Consider the following 21,781-nt stretch of genomic DNA (forward strand, 5'->3'; position numbering starts at 1 on the left):
CTGTGTCTTACTTATAACTTAGATCTTCCCCGCTCCGCCCTACGCCGTAACCCAAACTTAATTCATCGGTGCATCCAGAACGTGAACGGGGCGAATGTGTGTTCTTATCACATCGATGGTGCGATAGATACATGGAGCTTGTCCTGGTGACTAGCCGCATTGCAAGTTTCCGCCTCATGGGTCGAGCATGAACCTTCGTGGGCGGCTAAAGAATCCATCACAATATAAGATTCAAGATATTTCTGTATGGGCGTAGGACACTGGTTCGATCCTCCCCCGTGAGGCCGTAGCCATTCCCTCTCCCAAATCTTGTACGGTCACCATGAACGAAACGAAATCCTCTGATCAAAGTACGCCCGTTCATGACGACGTTTTCTATTGGGAAAATGTCGTGTTCCTGGTGAATTCTCAATCTGATAAGCGCTCTACTGATGACCTGACCACAATATAGGTCGAGAACATGCTGTTCAACGTTCCGAGATATCATTTCGAGAGCTTTTCTGTAATCTTCAAAACTATGTTCGCTCTTCCCCAAGGAGACAGTCTCAATGTCGATGGTTCAAGTGACGAGCGTCCTCTTATCTTACAAGGCGTAACAGCTCAAGAATTCAGATCCTTACTGAGCGTGATGCTTCACCCGTAAGTGCGCTTCTAATCTTTTTGTTGTAAAGTCGATCTGATGCGTCGTCCAGAGAGCCGCCTGTTTTGACGAAGGAGGCATGGATAGCTGTGTTGAAGCTGTCGAACATGTGGCGACTGGTCAATATCAGGAACATAGCCATCCGGCAAATGAGCGAGAAAGAGATCTCATTCGTCGACAAAATCATCTGGGGCAGAGACTATAAGGTGGTTGACTGGATGATGACGGGATATGGTGGTCTTATCGACCGTGGAGATGTACTGTCATTGGATGAAGGCATGCGAATCGGAGTGCAAGGCGTTATAGGAATATGGCGTTCTCAAGATATCTCCCGTAGAAATGCCGGTCGTTATCGGCGCGATACGAGGGGTATCGTTCTTGAAATATTTGCAGAAGAAATCGGAGACGTCCAAAGGGAGGAGGCGGAATACAATTTGGCGGAATCACGAGCACCATCTCGCGCTAGTAGAGAACCGTCGGAACCTGGAACAATGCTGGGTTGGTGAGGGTACGTAGTAGTAGTCGTCGTAGTCGCACTGGCAAACGATCCATAACAAGAAACTTACAGCCAATGTTTTCCGAGTCCGCGTCATTGTTACCAAGCCTTAGTAGGACTCTGGGCTCAACGGCTCATTGTCTCACCTGCCATCCGCGACATGAATAAAGGTAGATAACCAACAACACATGTCACCTTTCTTCATTGCCTAGCTTATTCTACTCCTTGCTTCAAGCTTGTCGCCGCGTTCCGATGTTCTGGTCGGGATATAGATGTGCACGTACTGATTTTCCTGTGTAGTATCACTACTAATATTCATTGATACCAACGGAGACAATCAATCCAGTATCCAGAACAAAATTCCAGTAGTTACGAAATCCCCGGAGCCGACTCGCTGAACAACACCTCTCTCTGAAATTTCGCACGGTCAACCGTCACCATTAGCGAATCCTTGAACCAAAGTACTCCGATTCACGACGAGGTTCTCTGCTGGGAAAGTGTCGTGTTCCTCGTGAGTCATTCTATCTTATGGACATTTCACCGGTCTAACCGCAACCTAGGTGGAGAAGACGCTGTTCAATGTTCCGAGATCTCTTCTGAAGTCTTCAAAATTATGTTCACTCTTCCCAAGAGGACAATCTCAATGTTGATGGTTCAAGTGACAAGAATCCCCTCGCTTTACAAGGCATGGCGGCTCAGGAATCCAGATCCTTACTGAGCGTGATGCTTCACCAGTAAGTATACATATAATTATTTCGTTGTAACATTGATCTGATGCGTCACCAGAGAGCCGCCTGTTTTGACGCAGGAGGCATGGGTAGCTGTTCTGAAGCTGTCGAACATGTGGAGGTTCATCGGTATCAGGGATATGGTCATCCGACAATTGAGTAATAGAGAAGACAACGTCGTTCACCGATAAGATCGTCTGGGGCAGATGCTATAAGGTGGTTGACTGGATGATAACGTGATATGGCGGTCTTATCAACCGTGGAGGTGTACTGTCATTGGATGAGAGATGCGAATCGGAGTACAGAGCGTTTTAGGCATATGACGTTCTCAGAATTCCCCCCCCCCGGAGGTGCCGGTCGTTATCTGCACGATATGCCAGCCATCGTTCTTGAGGTGTTTCACGAAGAGATCAAGCACATCCTGTCATGAGGCTCGTAGCAGTATTGCAGAACTTGTGTACTGGCATATATGGTAGTGACAGTTATTACCTCGATCATTGCTCGAATCTCCTAGGGTGAGATCAGGAGAAGAGTGAATTCTTGAGATGCGGATCGAGCGAGAGTGGGAGTTTGGGACCAATGATAACATCGAGGTAACAAGTTCCCGAGCGCCCGTAAGGGAACACCCAAGCCATGATGAGTTGAGAGCCCCAGAGGTCCGGAGGAACGTAAGAGGTGGAATGGGAGTGGGCCCAATAGAGAGAAGAGGAAATATGAAGCATTAGAGCTGGATCCATTTCTATATAGAGTTTGTAGGTGTCACTTAGCCAGCGGCCAAGCATTTGAATTTCGTGGTCTAGCATCCGGCTGCAGATGCGCCACCTCATCGAAAGCTATGCCCTGCAAAGAAGGTTGGATCATAGCCAGCCGATGTAAGGGCTTCGCGAATGGTTGAGATGAAGAATGCGCATGTGATCAGTTTGGATGGGTCATCTGGTGAAGGGAACAGGGGAAGCATAACTTCTGGAGCTGCGCCATTTGGAATCAAGGTTTTGAGTGCAGCGATGGGGCCTGTAGGTTTTCCCGGAGCTGCAGTAAGGCGAACAGAAGCACCTTTTCGGAAGGGATCAGTCTCGGATGCGGGCAGGAAGAGAATAGCATGAGAAGCGTCATAAAACCCAGGGAAAAATTGAACTGAAGCCTGCGACAACTGGAAGGCAGGCGAGAATGCTTTATCTGCTGATTTTGTTGTGAATTCCGAGCAACGAAGAAGACCTGAGAATGCGACGCAGCAAGCAGTATAAGTGGCTATGTGCCCTGGCTTGGCTTCTGGCTGGAGATGAGCTAGGATATCTGTGAGTACGGGAAGGGGTATTGGCTGTTTCGGCTTCCTATCTTTCTCACCATGGAAGCGCTTGATGCCTCGGATGATGCACTGTACCAGGGGGAATCTGTGGCTGTGAAGGGGAGATTGAGGTCGGTATGCATGGACTTGACGTGGGTGAGGTATTTTTTGATTGTCTTGGGTTGAATGCAGAGGCCGAGAGAGACAACCCACTGTAGGATCATGTCCTGGGATGCTGGGAGTAAGGAACCATCGGGGTTGAGGAGAGAGTGGAGCTGTACAAATTTGATGTAGGATTTTTGTCCTGTGCTGTAAGTCGACCTTGTACTTGGTGCGAGGCCATGCCAGAGGTAAAATGCGATGGTTTTGCTAAGGTTTGCATGTCTTTGGTACCACCAAGTCAGAGGCGCTTCGAGGAAGGCTGTTTGTCGAGATATGGTGTGAGTTGGAATAGGTGGGTGTAAGCAAAACGAGAAGCAGCATCAGCAAGTGCATTATCAGCAGAAGATAACCAAACGCAAGAAAACGAGAAGTCGAGGTGGCATACCATGCTAAGAAATTGCCGCAAGAACTTCATTGTGAGAGCAGAGCGAATAGTATACGTGTTGAGGGCATCAAAAACAGCCTCATTGTCAATGTGAAAAATCACATGTTTATGTCGAAGTGCATCACTCCAACACAATATAGCGTACAGCGCAGTGTACATTTCCTTCATTTGTATGTGAAGGTGATGAATTTGACAGTGTTTTGGCTGAGAACCACTGAGATCCGAAGATACCACTGATACCCTTTGAGCCCGATACGTCAGTGTAGATATGAATCGTTTCACGTTCTGGCTGTAGAAGGTGCACCCCATTCCAGTGCAGTGCAATGTTGCTTCGTACAGGTGCAGGAATGTGCCGCTGTGAAAATGGCAAGGAAAAAGAGGATGCAAAGTCATGCATTGAATGAATGAAGGCTCGAGACATTGAAATAACTTGCGAACAGAACTAAAGATATCCAGTTAATTTGTCCAAGTCATGCAAGGAGCAGGTACGACGTTTGTGCCAGAGTTCTAGAATTTCGCGAAGATGTGATAGTTTGTCTAGGGGCAAACAGGCTTCCATTTTAACCAAGTCAAGAATGAGCCCCAGAAACTCTATTACTGTTGATTGTCCATCAATCTTGGATGGCTGAAAACGTAGACGCAATTGTTGTCCCAGTGCAAGCATCCAGTCTAAGGCTTTCTGCACTGTATCGTAGGGGTGGACCAGGGAGAATATGCCCAGAAAGTCATCAAGATAATGTCGCAGGTTTGCCAGTATATGGTGCTGAATGATCCAGTGAAGGGCCTCTGCGAAGAGGTTGAAGATGTAGGGGGCTAAACGAAGGCCAAAGCAGAGAACCAGATCATAGAGGAATTCAGCTTCCCAAGAGAAGCCCAGAAGATGCCAGTCAGCCGGCCGGACGGGGATCTGACGAAACACTTGCTCCAGATCGAGCTTGACTAACAGCGAGCCAGGTCCTGAGGCGATCAGATCCTGAACTGCTTTGTTGAACATGTCGTAGGCCATTGAAGCTTCGGAATCAGGAATTCCATCATTTACCGATGACCCACGTGGCCATGAGAGATGAAATATGTGATGGATTTTGGATTGGTGCCTGCGCGTGATGGCACCTTGCAGTGAGGAATGAAAAAACGGGAGCGGGGGCTCATCAAAAGATCCACGTGTGCGGCCTGCAGTGACTTGAGTATGGATGTCAGCGTTGACAGCGACGGGGTGCTCGACGGAGAAGCGAAGGTTTGTGTATGACTGTGAACAGTTGTGGTCCCTCTGATACCCAATATTTGCCCCATGACGAATAATATGTATTATGATGTCTATGAACAGGCGGGAGGGATAGTCCCATAAGTAATGGGACCACGCATCAGCGTAAAGAGAGGAGGAGACGGTTGGCAGGAGCAGCGAGGCGGGAGGGAGCATATTAGCCCGAGGATCGGTATTAGGGCGAGTGAGAGGTGGTGAGAGTGGTGGGAAATTTTTATGAAATGGGAGAGGGGATACGTCCGAAATAAAGGTGCCTGAAGGATGAGATTTGGCTTCACCAGAAAGTGTGTCCGGGCGAGAAGGTGGTGAAGAGTAGCTCGCCCTTCCACCAACCTAAGCAGTCCTTGGGTGGTTGTAGGCACCATGATCAGTTTTGTTGCAGGTGGTGCAGCTATGGGGATGACTCCATGGACACTTCTTTCCAATGCATCTGCCCAAGTTGGAGTTACGACAAGGAGCCGTCCGGTCAGTACCTAGCAAGCCCTTCCCTGCCATGGGGGAGGTGGTTGCCTTCGCCTTACGGTAGGGAAAGAGGTGCTCACCTCGGAACTCCAAGTCGATCTTGCCCCACCCAGCATAGTCTCCGTCCATCACCTCCCTACAGCGCTTGGTGAAGAAAGCCATGTGGTACGAGACCACTGCGTGCCATTCGTATTCAGACGCAATCCTCGAAAGATGAGCTGTGAAACAAAAGACCTGAATGCCAAGCAGTGCCGATTTTCCAGAAGGCTGAGCGTGCATGATTAGAATTGAGAAATACGTCGAGAGGGGATCGATGATTGAGTTCAGGGTCTTGTACTCCTTTAATGCTGCGTCGTCATTGAAGAGCTCGAGCTTGGTACCGTTGAATTCCAGAGTCTTCCTTTCGGTTTTACCCCTGTGCCTCAGGTCCAGCTTGTAGACATCGGAAGCACGAAGGTCATGTTGAATTACCATCGTGATGGTGGCCGCCTCGACTTCATGATGATGAAAGAATGGACGCGTTGGTATGATCCGCATTGGTGTGAACAGTTGCTAGTAAAGCTTCGTGCTCGTCCTTAGATATGTACTCGCAAGTGGTCAGGTGTCGTGGTGGCAGGTCGCGTTTAGGTTTAGCCAGGGTAGAGAGGGGACGAAGCCGAGGATGAAAAGTTCTGTGTGTACCGTAACTGCGAGCAGTGAGTGAGAGTGAGAGGGTGTATTGACATATATGGTAATGACAGTTATTACCTCGAACTTGGAACCAAGGGGAAAAAGCGGTGCAAGTATGCTTACTTGTTTAGACTCCGGCTGGTCTCTAACTTCTCTTCATGAACGATTATGGACGACGGAATCACTGCACAACTACTAATACCCCTCGTTTTGGCAAAGGGAGTATAGAGAAATTCAGACGAGGGCAGGAGGCGACCTCTCGCGCCGAGGATTACCAGCCCAACGAAAGTATCAACAAACGAAAGCAGGCGGCACCTCCAGTTCTTTCTACGGCTGGTCGAGGAAGCAGGCCATCGTTTCGTGGTGCAGGACATGCTTTCAAAGAAGGGAGCTACAGGGGAAGTTTGAGTCGTCGCTACTCTGGTGCCGGAGGAGGACCTCTAAGAGCAAATTTCAGCTCTTCATTGCATACCGTATCTCCCTGGAAAACGGTCAATGCTCTTCCTGTCCGCATATATGCATCTCAAGCTTCATACTCCTCTACAACTGACGACGACGGTCAATCCCGCGACCGCACTATCGAAACCGTTGAAATGCAAGCCCTTAACAGCACGACGGAACCACAGAACAAGCGACAGAAGCTCTCTCATGAAGACACTGCCGTTGTAGCTGCCCCATTGTCACATTACCAGCCGTCCGACGCGTCTTTAAAGTCCGAAGAGGTCGACATAGATCTAGAGGGGTCCCCGTCAGCAACGCTGGTAACGTCTGGATCGAAATGGTACCATCCACTTCCGCCAGATTGTCGTAAATCAAACCCCAATTGGTCTGCTAACCGAAAGCATTGGTTCAAGCAAGAGGGAAAATTCCTGAGGTCTCGCGGACTAAACATCCTGAGGAACTTCTTCAGGTATGTCGACTCTGCCATTTTTGTCTGCGTTCATGTTAAAGTCCCATTTGCAGAGATGATGGGATGGTAATTGACTGGTGCGATCTGCCTGTCTTTGCTTGTTTGTTACTGACGAGTTTTTAGGTCAAGTCCAGTGCCAGTCTGGTCTGACACTCTCGAACCAGAGCAATCATCTTCATCTTCATATCCTCCTCCCATTCCGATTACCTCCAAATCTAAGAAGCGTAAGGAGACCAAGTCCTCAAAACATCTTTTGAATGGTATCACTTCCAGTGAACCCATCATCTTACCTGGTTCATCCCTTATTCCCCCTTCCAATGCCAACACCGAGATAAACTCAACCATACCGGTCCCGAGTGACGAACCGGAAACTATCGTTATTGACCATGACGACCATACGGAGCTTGCTACACAACTACCTATAGCGCTAGCTGTCACTGAGGTTGATCGGCAAGCGACTATGGAATCTCACGCTTTGCAGTACTTGAAACAGTAAGCTCTTACGGCCGTTCCTCTTTCTTATGCTAACCGTGCCTGCAGATATGTGTTGACATTCGATGGTGACCGCTCGCTTCTCCGGGAGGCGTACGCTGAAAATGCTCTTTTCTCGTACTCAATCGTACGTGACAAACCTCTGTCCATCTCTGAGGCCCATTTGTTTTCTGGATGCGAAACGTCATCCAGTAAATATCTCTGTCTTCCTTGCCCAATTCTATAGTCTTCATTAATCTACTTAGATACGGCTTTTAAAGTCGGTCCTTCTGACATCGTGGAGACGCTCAAATCTTTTGGAAAGCACCAGTTCTTTCCACGGGGAGCTACACTGAATGCCGATTACGACCTGCTTTACCTTGAGAGCGAGCAGATCCTCCTTACTGTGCACGGCCAGGTCGCCGACCCGCGGTCACACGAGGAGGACGCCAGGGTGGCTGTTGATCAGAGCTTTGTGTTATGCTCGTATGTACTGGTATTGGTGCAATGACTCCATATTCTGATATTTCTCAGGAACGAGGACTCGGGATCGTGGCCGTTGGTGGCTGTCTCCCACCAGATGATTTTGCGCGACAAGGTTTGGGTCCCGGCGTCTCAGTTGAGGTTGCCATGTTTGTGAGACCGGTGGACGTTGAACATACACAATTATTGTACTAATCCGTGAAAAGTTGTAGCATTAGGTTTGTTGTAGATATTAAGATACTCAAGGAGAGAATACCCTCGGTGCTACTTACATACTTCTAGTGCCAAATTCAAGCGAATGAGTTTTCTTGCTGAGATTTGTTCCTTACGACTACGCACGGTCCACACGTTGTGGTTTGGTCGTAGGCGCCTGACCAGCCACAGCAGCGGGGCCAAGAAAGGCACGACATTCAGTGCCAGTCGAATATTGAGGGTTACACCCTAATTCGGAATCGGACTGGGTGCGCTAGCGCTGGTTGCCAGTCTAAGATGATGGCGGAAAATCCACAAGGGGCCTGACAGGATCGCGATACAAACTGATAGAAATCAAAACCAAAGCGGTGTCCAGAGCCTAGTGAAAATATATATTAGAGATGCATGTTCACTACTGCTAAAGGTGGAGGTACAATCCTGGGCGTTTTGTACAGGCAGTCGAATCCACGAAGTAGGTTAGCCGAGCTGACTCACTGTACTCGAAATGCAACACAAAAATGCGGATCTACACACATGGTGCCAGTATCTTGAGGATGATGACGGGACAGCCTAGGCGTCGGGCTGGAACAACGCAGGTACGCTCTCCCATTTAATTCTCCTGTGCGATGGCTTGAAGTCATAGGCTAGCTCTCGAACGCACGGACGAGGAACGGTTGTCAATGCTTCTTAGAGGTCTCTTGACGGTAGATGGGCAGCAATGCGGTGCTAATGACGGCTGTTGTGACAGAAATTCAGGGTACGAAGAGGAAAAGTAGTACGCCACACTATTCATGGCATACTACCTAGTCTAAGGCCTGTCCGGAGCCGCCGAGTCTGTGTTCCCCCCTCAAGGTCCCCTGTCTGGTTGCGTTTCCCTGTGTCGAATGTTTAATTGGCTTCTCAAGTATATGTGACCTCTCGAGATGTCGCTTGGATGGCCGCCGCTGAAATGCCAATCGACCCTAACTGATCAGTGATTTGCTTTTTTTGAAATGATGCCAAGGGATTGGCATTCTGTCGCAGCAGGTCGCAGTGCAGATCAAAAAATCGAGAACGACCACCACTACTGTTCAGTAATTAGATGTAACCGCAAGGAGACAAGGAGTTGAGCAGTATACAATCCACGAGCGAGCATTTCGGTTACCAAGGTCATGAGCTAAGTTGAGATCTAGGCAGGCCGCCGTGCTGCAATGCTCACGTGGATCACCTTTTACTCTCTTTTCCCCACACTACCACGTCTATTTCTCCAATTCTTCCAATGGTTAAAAGGAAGACCGACACCAGAAAGTAGTTGCCGACATATATTGCAAACAAACTGTGGAAAGCTGAAACGGAAACGACAGATTTATTCGCGTAACAAGCGGAAGCCATGTGTTTGGAAAAATGCCAAGCTAGAGAAGGGCCCTGCCCAGGTCAACTTTGAAGGTCATGATTGAAGTGGCTGTCCAGCCTGGACCGGCCTCCGGCGACTCCAGCGCAAATTCAGGCGTCAAACTTATAGATTTGGAAACCCTCAAATGCCGTCTCGCAAACATGTTCCGACCAAACATACTTTCCTTCCTTAACCTTCCTCCTTCACATCATAATGTTGTCCGTGAGTCTCTTGGCTCTTGGATTATCCTTTGCAGCTTCAGCATCTTGCCATTTGCATGCTCCTCTACGCACTCGTGCAATAATTGACGCAAGTAGTCTCGCCGACAGCTATGACTATATTGTCGTAGGCGGTGGCTCTGCGGGTCTCGTCGTTGCTTCCATTCTTTCAGACAATTCTAGTGTTTCTGTTCTTGTTCTTGAGGCCGGCCAGTCAGGAGATGATGTTGCCGTTCGGCGAGGTGAGTTGGCTCCCCGTAGTTGGTCGTGTTCGAATCTGAAGAAAAAATTCAGATACTCCTGGAATGACTTATTATAATGGCCTTGGCGGTACTTCCTACGACTGGTCGTTCTCAACTGCCACACAAACCAACCTCAATGACCGGATTCTAACGTGGTCCCGAGGCAAGATCCTTGGTGGTTCTGGTGCGACGAACGGCATGTACTACACCCGTCCCAACACCATCGAGATGAATGCATGGGCCGGCTATCTGGAGTCACAAGACTCAGCTGGCTCCGCCAAGTGGGGCTGGGACAATTTCTACTCGGTCATGAAGAGTATGGAAACCTGGACGAAGCCCACTGATGCGGCAGAATCCGTTGGTAATATTCAGTACGACTCTTCTGTTCACGGCACCAGCGGTCCCCTCCATTCATCTTATCCCGCTGTGTACGTAATATTTCTATCACATGCCTCTGAATACTCAATTTTCGCAATAGCGAGCTGGGTTTGGTCGGTAACTGGACCGAAACTTGTCTCGCAGCTGGTATTCAGACGCGTACCGATCCTCATGGCGGAGAGAACTGGGGTGCCTTTGTTTCTACCTCCTCTATAAATCCCACCAACTGGACTCGGTCGTACTCGCGTTCGGCCTACATTGACCCCCTCCCGCCACGGTCCAATTTGGCTATCTTACCAAGTGCCACTGTCACCAAGATCGTATGGGGCAGCTCCGACAGTAATGGTCTCAAGGCTACGGGCGTTTCCTGGGCCGCATCTTCAAGCTCAACGGAGCAGACCGTCAATGCCAATAAAGAAGTTATTCTGGTACGTTACTCTTTTACTTTTCTAAATCAAGTCTTAGATTGTTTTAGGCCGCCGGAGTCGTTGGCTCGCCCCACATCATGCTCCTTTCTGGTGTTGGGCCTTCTAGTGTTCTTTCCAGCGTGGGTATCGACCAGAAACTCGATCTGCCAGGAGTGGGCCAGAACGTCCAGGATCATGTCGGTGCCGGTGTTTCTTTCGCTACCACGGCGGACACTTTGGGTAGTATTTATGCAAGCAATTCCACTTATTCAGTACGCGTATTCTTATCACAATGGCATTTTGTACTGATATGATGCCCTAGGAATCGACTGAGTTCCTTTCCCTGATCAACAATGCCATCGCTTACGTCAATCTGACCGTCCTCATGGGATCTGGTGCCGACACTTGGATTCAGACTGTCAAGAACGACTATAACACCAGCACGAGTTATCTTCCTTCTACTGATTCCACCATTGTTTCTGGCTATGAGACCACTTTCAAGACCATTACGGAGACATATTACGCCAGTGAAGACCCTCAAGTTGAGATCTTGCTTTCGTTGAACTCAGCGGGTACCGTGATCATCCAAGCAGCACTTCAGCATCCTTTGAGCCGAGGCGAGATTACAATCAACTCTACATCGGCGTTCGATTCTCCTGTTATTAACCCCAATTACTTCGCGCACTGGGCAGGTAAGTCGTTTTTGCATCTGAATGGTGTATTAGTGTCTCTTACAATGACAAATTTTACAGACCGTGACATTCTCCGTGCGGCGTACAAGCTGTGTCGTACGATCGGTGGAACTGCCCCTTTGTCGAACTACCTTGGCACTGAGTCTAGTCCCGGAACTAATGTCGACACTGATGATGAGTGGAACACTTGGATGAACTCGAACGTGCACACAGACTACCATCCCATTGGTTCGATGAGTATGCTTCCTAAGGACCAGGGTGGCGTGGTCGATACCAGCCTCAAGGTCTACGGAACTTGTAAGTATAATCTTCTCGTGTGACACCCCCACCTCAACTCATTTCATCATCAGCGAACGTCCGCGTCATTGATGCTTCTGTGATTCCGATTGAAATGTCTTCCCATAGTGGTAGTATCTCTTTCGCGTAAGTTAGCCATTCTCTCACGTGTGGATAATTGGTTTATCAGTCCATCTTTAGCATTGGTGTCCAGGGAGCGGAACTCATTCAAAATCCCGTAACATCATCGACCTCCACATCGTCGGCCTCGTCTCACAGCAGCAGCTCAACATCAAGCTCTGGTTCCAGTCCCAGTTCCAGTGGCTCCGGGGCTGCCACATTGATGCTTCCTCCTCGGGAAGCCTTTGGTGTTGCGGCTATCATTGCTGTCACCATGCTATTCCTCTAGGCAGACGTAGCCCTTGATGTTGATATTACGACTTTTAACGCCACAAACCCATCCGTCGTCACTCCTTAAAAACCGCTACTTCTCTTTTCGTCAGGACTTTATAGGCTTCGACGGACATAACCATACATACCTCAATACAACATACCTGTCTGTTTATTATACCCATGGACTCTTCGAGCGTTGCCAGCATAATTCCGGTACCTCGAACGTTAGTCACAGGTAACTAGGGACATTACTACTCCTTTCTTCCTTCATTATTCAGGGATAGGGACGTTAATCTAATGTATCGATACAAGTGTAATTACGGTCGCGACTGTACCAAAAGTATTGCAGTAACCAAGTATTACGCTTGTGTTTACAATTTTTCGCGATGAACGTTCTTTCAACTTTGGCTTTCGGAGAAAACTGCAACGCCTTTCAACAAACATTCTCCCAGTTAACTGTGGCACAATGACGCTTGACCAGGCCCAGCTTGAAGGGTCGGTTTCGGCCCTTACAGCCCTTACAGCATTTCGGGAGCGTTTAGGCGCATCACGGATTCTGACGGAGAGTCCCGCAGCGTGGAAACAGGAAGGCCGACACAGAGATACTTTCAAAAAATCTCATCATAGAGCGGCAGCTAAGTAACTAGGGAGATCGAGGCGAAGAAAGTTTTAGCTTCTCCTCGCTCTTTGATAACGGGCCAGAGGAACTTGGACGACTAGCCTGGAAAGACTGACTAGGAGACCGAAAAATGAAATTGGACCTCGGCCGCTGCCTGCCAATGGTCAATTCCTACAGTCGAGTATCATATGGCCATGCTTTTTAATCTATTTACGAGGCTTAGGTTGCATTGATAGCGAATCTAGAAACTATTGAACCGGAGGGCATTTTTGGGGTCCCGGACGCTATAAGTGCAGGCAGTTGTTCTATTCAGTTAGCATCGTGTAGATGGCTTTCTCGAATTGTTTGACGCCCATTGCCTATGTCCTAGGGTACAGATTGTTAATCCGCCTTTGTTACTGAATTTACGACTCAGGCGGGTCTATGTTTCCTGTATTGGTCTAGTGGCCCCTATAGCCCCCAGGAATGATTGTTCCCTTGTTCATATGGTGGAAAAAAAAAAAACAAAAAACTCTGGAATCGCAGTCCATGATAAGCTGACTTTCCTAGGCCTGGTACTTTCCACTGAGCAGAACGACTTAATAGCGCATTCTGGAACTGCAGGTTGGACCAGGCTTGCATAAAGTTGGACTTGCAAGTGTCTAAACTGAGCGCATGGAGCAGCAGAGTCTGCGATACAAACATGAAGTTAGACTCACACGACTACATCAAGAAAATTTTTCCATCCCGCGATGCTGGATAACGTTGTATTTAGCTTCTTCTTGAAGCTGAAGGATACGTTGCGCCAGGCACTCGGTCGCAGATCGGCAGTGCCTTATTTTTGCGAGCCCAAGATGCAATCCGAGATCGAAGAATTGGAGGCACGAGACAAACGGTGTTGAACCCCCCAGTGATAGACTATTCTTAGTGTAATTCACAAGCCGGTTACGCACCTTAATTATTTCTTGAAGAAGCCCACACATAGTCCGACAATCGGCATATGGTGATCCGTTAGAAAAATCAGAAACTCGCCTACACTCCAGATCTTCCTTCGATTCATCCACGGTCCACTTCGCAAGGAAAGGGAAAGCATGACGTTGCACCCCATCATATCAGGCTAGAACCTGTACCTGTGACAAATGGAGTAGTCCCGGCCACATATGAAGAGGCCACAGACAGAGCCTCTCTTCCTTCGATTTCCCTCTTTCGCTCTTTCAAATTTGACGACGACGACTAATGGCAGACACATTCCAACCATCCAGCTTGGTCTACACGCCACCCCGCCGCCCCTCTCAAAACCTCCGTACCTTGCTCGCTTACATAGACTCGCGTAACCACCTAAGCCCAGATATCATGAAATACTTCCACGCCACTCTCGAGCACCGCTACCTCCCAAAATCACTCGGGAGACCGGTACTCAACAGACGACAGTACGGGGAATATATGTCGCAGTTACAGCCGATGTTTAGGTCGTTCAGGGTGCGTGAAACCCCTCGGTGCTCGCTCTCGCTGAAGAGGAGCCACTCGTGGTTTGTTTCGTGTTTATTGTGTCCTCGTTTTGACTACCTTCAGATGACGTTACACCAAGTGATCGAGACGGGCGACACGATCGTGTACCATGTACGTTATTCTTCTGTCCCTGCTCATCGTTGCTAATTAATTTCGGTTAGGCCACAGCCGTAGGAGAATCGGTCTCTGGCGCACGGTACGACAACGAATACATGACAACCATGCAGTTCGTTATGGGTGAACACGGCCCGCAGATTTCCTACGTGAAGGAGTATGTCGACAGCAGGAAGACGACGGAGTTTTTCCAGGAGCACAGTGCACGAGTGGCGGAGATCAATAGACGGAGATCACAGTCAGTGTCACAGGGTTCGTAGTAGAGAACTCAGTGGATATACATATGCTTGCCATTAGAAATTGTACACCCAGTTTAATTATCAAAAGTAGTATGCATGCCCCTCACACCTGTTTCGCTTCAATCAGCCACCGAAACCGCAGACCAATGATGCACCGACCACTCTGTATTCAAGAATCAAATAATATAAACGTTTTCCTTGTGAATCTCATAGCCCTCCAACTTCTTGAAGAATTCCAAACGCGCCTTGCGCTCCTCGACGAACTTCTGTAAATAGATATAAATATAAAGTAACCAGTAGAAGATGTTGACCAACCTCGTCAACATCATCATTAACCGCCTCATGTTCTTCCTTCTTTGGTCTCGTCTTCGTCTTCGACTCTGACTTTGTTCGCCGCCCCCTTGTTGTCTTCCTGTCACCCTCTTCTTTATCCGGGTCCTCCTTCTGACCACGTTGAGTCTGTCGACGGACGCGTCTTTTCGGCAATGATGCCTTCCATTCTTTCGCCAATTTATCCGGATCTATGCTTTCTCGCGGGATAGTCTGCCTTTGCTTCCCTCTTCGCGCCCTAACCTTCTCGCCTTCACCAACTTCACTACCCTCGTTGTCATTGTTTACCGGGTCCTCTTGAATTTGGGATATTTCTGCATCAGAATCGTCGGAGGATTTATGTTTCGGAATTCCGGAGCTTTCGGGTTTGACCGACGAGGGCGTGCTTGGCAAAGCGCCCGATGTTCTGGGTGCAGGAGATACAGTCGCCGGGTAAAGCTTCTGTCGAGGGGTTGTAACAGGCGCTTGTTCATTACGATCCAGCATGGGATGAGTCAGCGGTTGTTCCCGCCTGTCCGCCTTGAGCGTCTCCTCAACAGCAAAGAACCCAAAAGGGTCGCTGCCAGTACCGCGATTTATTGGAGGTGCTTCGAAAATAACGTCCTGCGCGACATAGCACCGGGGGGAGAAATCTAAATAAAACGCCTGGTCCAGATCCTCCCCGTTATATCCAAAACGTGTACTCTCTGTAGTGAATTCGTGAAAGTCGTCGGAAGTGGCGGTAGGCAAAGAGTCGGATTCTGGCCCTGCCTCCAATATCGGAGATGAAAAGCGCGTCGGAGAGGAAGGAGGTAGTGGACTAAGAGCCTTGGCCTTCAACTTAAGCTTTTCTCCCAGTGCCCCGATTGGTGCTCTTCCTCTGCGTCTCGGACGACTGGCATTAGAGCCGATATTTTGTAGTGGCTGGTTGTTGCGTGACTGAGAATCCAACTTCAAGTCAGCAGTGTCTTCACAAATGTCGCTAGGTTGTTGCAAACGAATGGAGCGTGTTCTGAGAGAGCGCGACATGGTGGTATTAAATCAAGAAATATGTGAAATGTGACACTGTGACTTGACATAGACGCGTCGATCACGTGCCGAAGATTCATAAGATTTTTCATTTCAAGGGTTTCGGGAGTCGGAGTCACTATGTTCCGGTTGTTCTCTTACCACCACAACACAAAATGATGGCCTGATATACCGGAGTCCTTTATAATCTTACCATTTATTATTTTATCGATTGCTACGTCGACATGTCTCTCTCTTCATGGACTTTTCACAGATCGGCGCAAAGGGCGCTCGGATGGATACAAAGACGGTGCATGAGCGTTCGACCAGCAGAGTCGAACGACAAGGTGAACAGTGCGTCTCCATATCGTTGTGGTTCATGTCTTCTGCAGTATCCTCACTATGATTTTAGATGACCCTAGGAAAAAAGTGACTATTCAGACCTTGAAAACACTTAAAAGCGCAAACATACCAATAACGATGCTTACGGCCTATGATTATCCCACCGCAGTCTCTGCTTCTTCTAATGCTCTTATTGACGTTACCCTTGTCGGCGACTCTCTAGCCCAGGTATGCCTGGGGTACACTTCGACGACCCAGCTAACCCTCCCGGAAATGATTCACCATGCCCGAGCAGTTGCTCGCGGAACCACCCACCCGCTGCTAATAGCGGATATGCCATTCGGGTCCTTCCACGTTTCCAACGACAATGCCGTGGAGAATGCCATCCGTCTGATCCGCGAAGGCCAAGTCGAAGCGGTCAAGCTCGAAGGCGGCGAAGAGGTCGTGCCCATTGTGCGGCGACTCACGCGTATTGGCATCCCTGTAATGGCACATGTGGGCCTTTTGCCTCAAAAACACCTAGCCATGTCCGGGTACAAGGTGCAAGGAAGAAGTGCCGCGGGTGCCAAGCGCGTGATTAACGACGCTTTGGCTCTCGAAGACGCTGGCGCGTTTGCCGTCCTCGTCGAAGGAGTTCCGAAAGAGCTTGGGAAACATCTAACGGAAAAACTTCAGATACCTACGATCGGTATCGGCGCGGGTCCCTGGACAAGTGGCCAGGTATGCACGTACACACATGCTCTTCGTCCCTTAACTGATGACGGACTAGGTGCTCGTATGGGACGACATAATGGGTACCTGGTGCGGCCACAAGGCGAAGTTTGTCCGCCGGTTCGCCGATCTGAAAACGCCCAGGGATAAGGGTGTGCAGGACTATGCTCAGGCCATCCGAGAGCGTATGTTCCCCTCAGAAGATACCGAAAGCTACACGATGGATCCTTCTGAGCTAGCCAAATTATCTGACTAATCATACATTACTTTTCTGTTTGTTATTAGCAGAGTTCTAAAACATGGTCAGCATTGATGATTCAATACCTAGAGCCTAGCACGAAACGCAACTTAAGGTACCATCCGTCTTTCTATGCTCTGCTTCTGTACTTGAGGATCTGTTCAAACGGTGAGCAGACGAAAATTTGGACGACCCAGGCTAGTATATATCAGGTATAGGTCAGCGGACGGACATCAACGAGTTAATCGGGGTTCATTCATTGGTGGGACATAGTTCGACATGTAGCGATTGGTTTTATAACCTCAACCAAGATGATGAATCCATCAATAAACGGCTGAGCTCAGATATCTAAGGACCATGGATTCATTTGAAAGTCTCGTCGACAGAATAGATATAGCAAATTGTTAATGGTGTAAACTACACCAATCATAGAGTCAGCAGTGAAACCACCCCCCCTCCGCCCCACGTCAAAGAAAGACATAGAAGTATATATAGAGATGGTCAAATTGATCCATCACTCGACTGTGTATTGTTTCCGAACTCAAACGCAACTTCATTGACCAAAGAGCAACCACTGAAATGACGTTCTCGTTGAGAATCTGTGTCCTTGATAGAAAACGTAAACGTACCTTATCCTGAGGTCAAGCCCCTCATCTACAAAAGCCCAGAGTTTCGGGATACACTCGGGTTCTGATTCGAGGTCACTCATGTACAGTTGCAGGGTAAAGTGCCGCAATCTCGTGGCTACAGTTTCGTTTCGACGTTGAAGCATCACAATGACGTCGCGCAAATCGCACGCAGAGTTACGCGGTAAAACGACAAGGTTTTCAAGCATCGGAAGCAACGAGGATAGTGCTTGAAAGAAGGGTGCCATGGAGTCCTTTTGCGGCTTGGGAATGTAGTTCCCGAAGTTGTCATATTCTCCATATTCCGGTTCTATCTCCAGGTGCGCGAGATGATATTGCTCGGAGAGGAAATTCACGAGATCCGAGTGATGGATCATCCTGACATTGAACTGGAGGAATTGGAGTTGACAGGCTGAACGACAAAGAAAACTAGACAAAATATTGAGTTCGTCGGTTGTTAAAGTCTCATGAAAGGTGAGATGGATAAGAGAGGGAATCGTCATGTATTTGAGATGAGACAGGAACGCAGAATGCAACCCTAGCTCAAGAACCTGCAGGGAGCTGTGGATCAAAGGTGTTGATATAGCACCTCCTGCCAGCACCGACGTTCTCAATACCCTTATCTCCGGAGCCCCACTAAGGATATGCAACAGATTCTGCATACTTATAGGGCCTACATTCAATTCCTCAAGCTGCCGAGGAAGATGAATCGTTGTAGACGGAGATAACCAAACCTTTCGAAGCTTTGGGGCGGTATCAAGAATACCGGTGGGAATTTCAGTCCCTGTAACCGATCCATAACCCGGGGCGACGTGGAGGGAGAAGCATTCGAGGGAGGATAGGTCGAGTGGCGCTGGAAACATTGATTCTGGGGAAAGTCCGAGCATGAATACCACGTCACGCCATCGAGATGACTCTTCAGCCAGTCTGTCTACTGCGTCAGACATAACACCATCAGGTCCAAAGAACGACCAAAATGTTAGAGGCGCGTTTCCGGAGCGACGAAGGGCGACGTCTAGCTTGATCAACAAACGCTCGGGATCAATGTTAAAATCCTCTGCGATGACCATGTTCGACCAAAGGGTAGGGAGTGACAAGGATATTTGCCTCCAGGAGTGACAGATGTGGCCCAGTATCCAAGGGCTTTCGGCGATATTGGCCACGTTGTAAGTATCACCGTTGAGGGTCTGTAAGAAGATTTCTCCGAGCACATCTGGAGGCAACCGATGTATACCAGTAGCAGGTTCTGTCAGTGAGTGCTGGAGAAAGGCGATATGAGCATCCAGTGATCGATGAAATAAGAACACGTACCGAAGACATGGTGGTCAGGATCAAGTTCGTAATGACTTCCTTTTTCTCTTCCATGACTAGCGCCTATCACACATATGTTTTCAACGTGGCCAGGATTGGTTGGAGATAGATTCTACGAAGGGAAGATAGGAAAGTGGTACGCTTGAAATCGTGTTACCAGATCCTCGCTCTAACCTTTGCAAGAGGCCTGGCTACACATCCTTCAATACGATGAAAAGGGCTCATTCCGTGTCTCTTTCGGCGGACATGTCACAGACGCTTACCCCATTAGAAGCCGAGGTCTATCTGATCTTGTGGCGTAATGCCCCCGTTCACTCTGAGAAAATACGAACATCTTGAAGAGCCGCTAGCTGTACAGCCAATATCCCAGTCCTCTAGTCACAGCGAGAGCTATTACTGGGAAGACATCGTTGTACAGGTAGGCTTCCGTCTTCGAGCGCACAATAGTCTCCCATGCATTTCGTTCATAGGTCGAAGACACCCTCTTTCGGTTTCCAAAGCATCACTTGATGGAAAGATCAGAAGCCTTCAGGTCGATGTTGTCTATGCCACAAGGAAGCAACGAACCTGAGGGTTTCAGTGACGACCGGCCCATCAAGCTCTCAGGTATCAGTAAAGTCGAGTTTGAACGGCTTCTTCAGGTCCTCCACCCAAAGCCAGTAACAAAACCCTTCGCGATTAACGTACATGTACTGACAGAAAGGTTACAGAGACGCGCAGAAACAACCACATCTATCACTGAATGCGTGGCTTTCCGTTATAAAGCTATCCAGCTTATGATGGTTAGCGGGTACGCGACATATCGCCATCTCCCGTTTGACGACGCTTCTGTGCAAGACAGATCCGGTGGATAGAGTCATCCTTGGCAGAAAGTACTCGGTGGCGCAATGGCTTTCTTCCGGATTCATGGATCTAGTGCATCGCGTAGAGCTGGTGTCTCCGGAGGAGGCGGAAAAGATTGGCTTGGACACGGCACTTGAGATTCAGCGTGTGCGGGAGCGCTTTCTCCGGTCTGCCTATGATAGGGTCGAAAGGTCAAATAATCTCTGGATCGAAGTCCATGGGCCATCATTTGATCCGGACCAGGTGAAGAATGCGATAGAAAACGCGTTTAAGAAGGTGTTGGAGGGTGTTGAAGCCGATGGGTCGTTGTTTTACGAGTAGTTCAATATTGTAAGATAAGTAAGGAGATGTCTTCAATGTCAGAGTTGGAGGGAATCTGATTTGTGCATGAACAAAACAGAATTGTAGATGTCTAATGTCGTCATATCGGAGACTAGCAGAACCACTGACTCTATGGCCACCGTCTGTTCGTCGTCTCAGTCAGGACTGTTAGTGGGAAGCCGTCGTTCTCCAGATAGCCATGATGAATATCCTATCCATCATTTTTGTAGATCGAAGACACCTTTCGAATACCAAAATAATATTGTGGGGGAGTCCGAAATTTCGATTTAATATTGTCTCTGCTGCAGTGGAGCAACGAACTCGAGTGCTTCAGTGATGATGCGCCCATAAAGTGTTAACACCAGGAAAAATCAACTTTGAACGGCTCATCCAAGTTCTTTACCCAAGGCGAGCCTTGTTATCGTTCGTCTGATGCGAAATATACTGATAGACAATTTTGTAGAGATAACGCCAAGGCACGTAGTAACGGTATTTTCGGCAGAGTCGGGCAGACCGAATCCTGGTTCGGTCGTGCATTGGATTTCTTCCGGATATGTGAACCTAACAGCGCCAATGGTCTGCCTAGAGGAGGCAAAAAAGATAGACTTACGCTTCTCATTGACCATGTGAGAGTCACCCTAGAAGAGGAACAACCAGAATTTGTAGGCGATATGGATACAACGACGATTACTATTATTGTGACAGAATAGAGGAGGACGATATAGTGGAACAAGGGCTAGAATGGACGTTCCGGGAGCAGTTAAAAGACGTCGAGGCTGAGGACCCCGAGCAAGATTTGAAGCCAGCTTGTAGAGACGGTTGTATGCGTCCTGGCTTCTGCCTAAGGTCGACGCCGGATTAGCCGAAGTAATATTCTTTTTCTACCTGTGGTGACCAGCCTGTCTAATTCAATGACGAAAATAGTAAAGGAAGCAATCTTAACAGTGCCATTTGAAAGTCATTGGCGGGTAGAATCCTGGCTAAATGTGGTCGGACCTACTACATATCTTCCAAATTCGTTGTCACATTTGCGGATGGGGAACGAAGCTCTAATCGTTTGCCAGGTGGTACCCGTCAACGTTAACGTTAACGGCAGAGTTGATGCTGATGTAAAACTTACAGCAGCTCTTGCTATCAAGAAGAAATGTACGCTTATCTCTAGAATAACGTACAAGAAGGCAGCAGTCCGCATGAGTGGTAAGATATAGTCTCTTGGGGCATAATGTAGCGCATACATGATGTCGGCCTGAAGAGGATTAATCATATCATGGGATCGCCACAAAGCGCCTCAAAACCATCGGTGCCGTTATGGTGTCAAATGCCTCCCTATAACAGCGAGTCGAATAATATCTGCAGCCCGGATTCGTTGGCGCCACATGCACTGTTATTACCCCATTCTTGAGGGGAAAATCAGCAATCCTGACTAATCAGCGGAGTGTGTGGGTCCAACTTCGCGCATACACGGCGTCTTGACGGAAAGCTTGGGAATT

General features: G+C 48.5%; 11 protein-coding genes across 11 annotated transcripts; 8 read left to right on the plus strand and 3 right to left on the minus strand.

The window, feature by feature from the left end:
• The first annotated feature begins 201 nt into the window (after positions 1-201).
• On the plus strand, positions 202-1,575 carry BT62DRAFT_610108 (uncharacterized protein). Its single transcript, XM_043181592.1, has 3 exons — positions 202-400; positions 452-639; positions 693-1,575. The coding sequence occupies exons 1-3, from the start codon at positions 323-325 to the stop codon at positions 1,144-1,146; spliced, it is 720 nt and encodes a 239-aa protein (XP_043043341.1). The 5' UTR covers positions 202-322; the 3' UTR covers positions 1,147-1,575.
• A 3,444-nt stretch (positions 1,576-5,019) lies between these two features.
• Positions 5,020-6,125, minus strand: BT62DRAFT_928592 (uncharacterized protein). Its single transcript, XM_043185538.1, has one exon. It carries the CDS (start codon positions 5,891-5,893, stop codon positions 5,291-5,293), a length of 603 nt encoding a protein of 200 aa, XP_043043342.1. The 5' UTR covers positions 5,894-6,125; the 3' UTR covers positions 5,020-5,290.
• Positions 6,126-6,185: 60 nt separating this feature from the next.
• Positions 6,186-7,793, plus strand: BT62DRAFT_610205 (uncharacterized protein). The gene is made up of 4 exons (XM_043181593.1): positions 6,186-6,998; positions 7,052-7,075; positions 7,122-7,490; positions 7,539-7,793. The coding sequence occupies exons 1-4, from the start codon at positions 6,247-6,249 to the stop codon at positions 7,714-7,716; spliced, it is 1,323 nt and encodes a 440-aa protein (XP_043043343.1). The 5' UTR covers positions 6,186-6,246; the 3' UTR covers positions 7,717-7,793.
• A 1,559-nt stretch (positions 7,794-9,352) lies between these two features.
• BT62DRAFT_963359 (GMC oxidoreductase) lies at positions 9,353-12,490 on the plus strand. The gene is made up of 9 exons (XM_043188680.1): positions 9,353-9,431; positions 9,488-9,976; positions 10,029-10,404; positions 10,455-10,782; positions 10,830-11,033; positions 11,084-11,453; positions 11,514-11,750; positions 11,804-11,876; positions 11,931-12,490. Exons 2-9 carry the CDS (start codon positions 9,730-9,732, stop codon positions 12,136-12,138), a joined length of 2,043 nt encoding a protein of 680 aa, XP_043043344.1. The 5' UTR covers positions 9,353-9,431; positions 9,488-9,729; the 3' UTR covers positions 12,139-12,490.
• A 98-nt stretch (positions 12,491-12,588) lies between these two features.
• Positions 12,589-13,622, plus strand: BT62DRAFT_1002159 (uncharacterized protein; the record flags this gene model as incomplete). The annotated part of the gene is made up of 2 exons (XM_043176822.1): positions 12,589-12,761; positions 13,454-13,622. 2 exons carry the CDS (start codon positions 12,589-12,591, stop codon positions 13,620-13,622), a joined length of 342 nt encoding a protein of 113 aa, XP_043043345.1.
• Positions 13,623-13,835: 213 nt separating this feature from the next.
• Positions 13,836-14,691, plus strand: BT62DRAFT_928596 (uncharacterized protein). Its single transcript, XM_043185539.1, has 3 exons — positions 13,836-14,199; positions 14,293-14,340; positions 14,391-14,691. Exons 1-3 carry the CDS (start codon positions 13,957-13,959, stop codon positions 14,601-14,603), a joined length of 504 nt encoding a protein of 167 aa, XP_043043346.1. The 5' UTR covers positions 13,836-13,956; the 3' UTR covers positions 14,604-14,691.
• On the minus strand, positions 14,509-15,929 carry BT62DRAFT_991927 (uncharacterized protein). The gene is made up of 2 exons (XM_043190308.1): positions 14,898-15,929; positions 14,509-14,848 (listed from the first exon to the last, which is right to left on the minus strand). Exons 1-2 carry the CDS (start codon positions 15,918-15,920, stop codon positions 14,759-14,761), a joined length of 1,113 nt encoding a protein of 370 aa, XP_043043347.1. The 5' UTR covers positions 15,921-15,929; the 3' UTR covers positions 14,509-14,758.
• A 109-nt stretch (positions 15,930-16,038) lies between these two features.
• On the plus strand, positions 16,039-17,436 carry BT62DRAFT_944427 (ketopantoate hydroxymethyltransferase). Its single transcript, XM_043187913.1, has 3 exons — positions 16,039-16,253; positions 16,312-16,961; positions 17,011-17,436. The coding sequence occupies exons 1-3, from the start codon at positions 16,145-16,147 to the stop codon at positions 17,206-17,208; spliced, it is 957 nt and encodes a 318-aa protein (XP_043043348.1). The 5' UTR covers positions 16,039-16,144; the 3' UTR covers positions 17,209-17,436.
• A 93-nt stretch (positions 17,437-17,529) lies between these two features.
• Positions 17,530-19,356, minus strand: BT62DRAFT_991929 (uncharacterized protein). The gene is made up of 3 exons (XM_043190309.1): positions 19,128-19,356; positions 17,820-19,075; positions 17,530-17,764 (listed from the first exon to the last, which is right to left on the minus strand). The coding sequence occupies exons 1-3, from the start codon at positions 19,179-19,181 to the stop codon at positions 17,692-17,694; spliced, it is 1,383 nt and encodes a 460-aa protein (XP_043043349.1). The 5' UTR covers positions 19,182-19,356; the 3' UTR covers positions 17,530-17,691.
• Positions 19,177-20,341, plus strand: BT62DRAFT_928599 (uncharacterized protein). The gene is made up of 3 exons (XM_043185540.1): positions 19,177-19,545; positions 19,598-19,782; positions 19,838-20,341. The coding sequence occupies exons 1-3, from the start codon at positions 19,429-19,431 to the stop codon at positions 19,905-19,907; spliced, it is 372 nt and encodes a 123-aa protein (XP_043043350.1). The 5' UTR covers positions 19,177-19,428; the 3' UTR covers positions 19,908-20,341.
• Positions 19,598-20,356, plus strand: BT62DRAFT_1049690 (uncharacterized protein). Its single transcript, XM_043178510.1, has 2 exons — positions 19,598-19,786; positions 19,827-20,356. The coding sequence occupies exon 2, from the start codon at positions 20,034-20,036 to the stop codon at positions 20,289-20,291; it is 258 nt and encodes an 85-aa protein (XP_043043351.1). The 5' UTR covers positions 19,598-19,786; positions 19,827-20,033; the 3' UTR covers positions 20,292-20,356.
• The last annotated feature ends 1,425 nt before the right edge of the window (positions 20,357-21,781 follow it).

The sequence above is a fragment of the Guyanagaster necrorhizus genome, assembly GCF_019112545.1.
Source record: "Guyanagaster necrorhizus MCA 3950 unplaced genomic scaffold BT62scaffold_5, whole genome shotgun sequence".
NCBI lineage: Eukaryota > Fungi > Basidiomycota > Agaricomycetes > Agaricales > Physalacriaceae > Guyanagaster > Guyanagaster necrorhizus.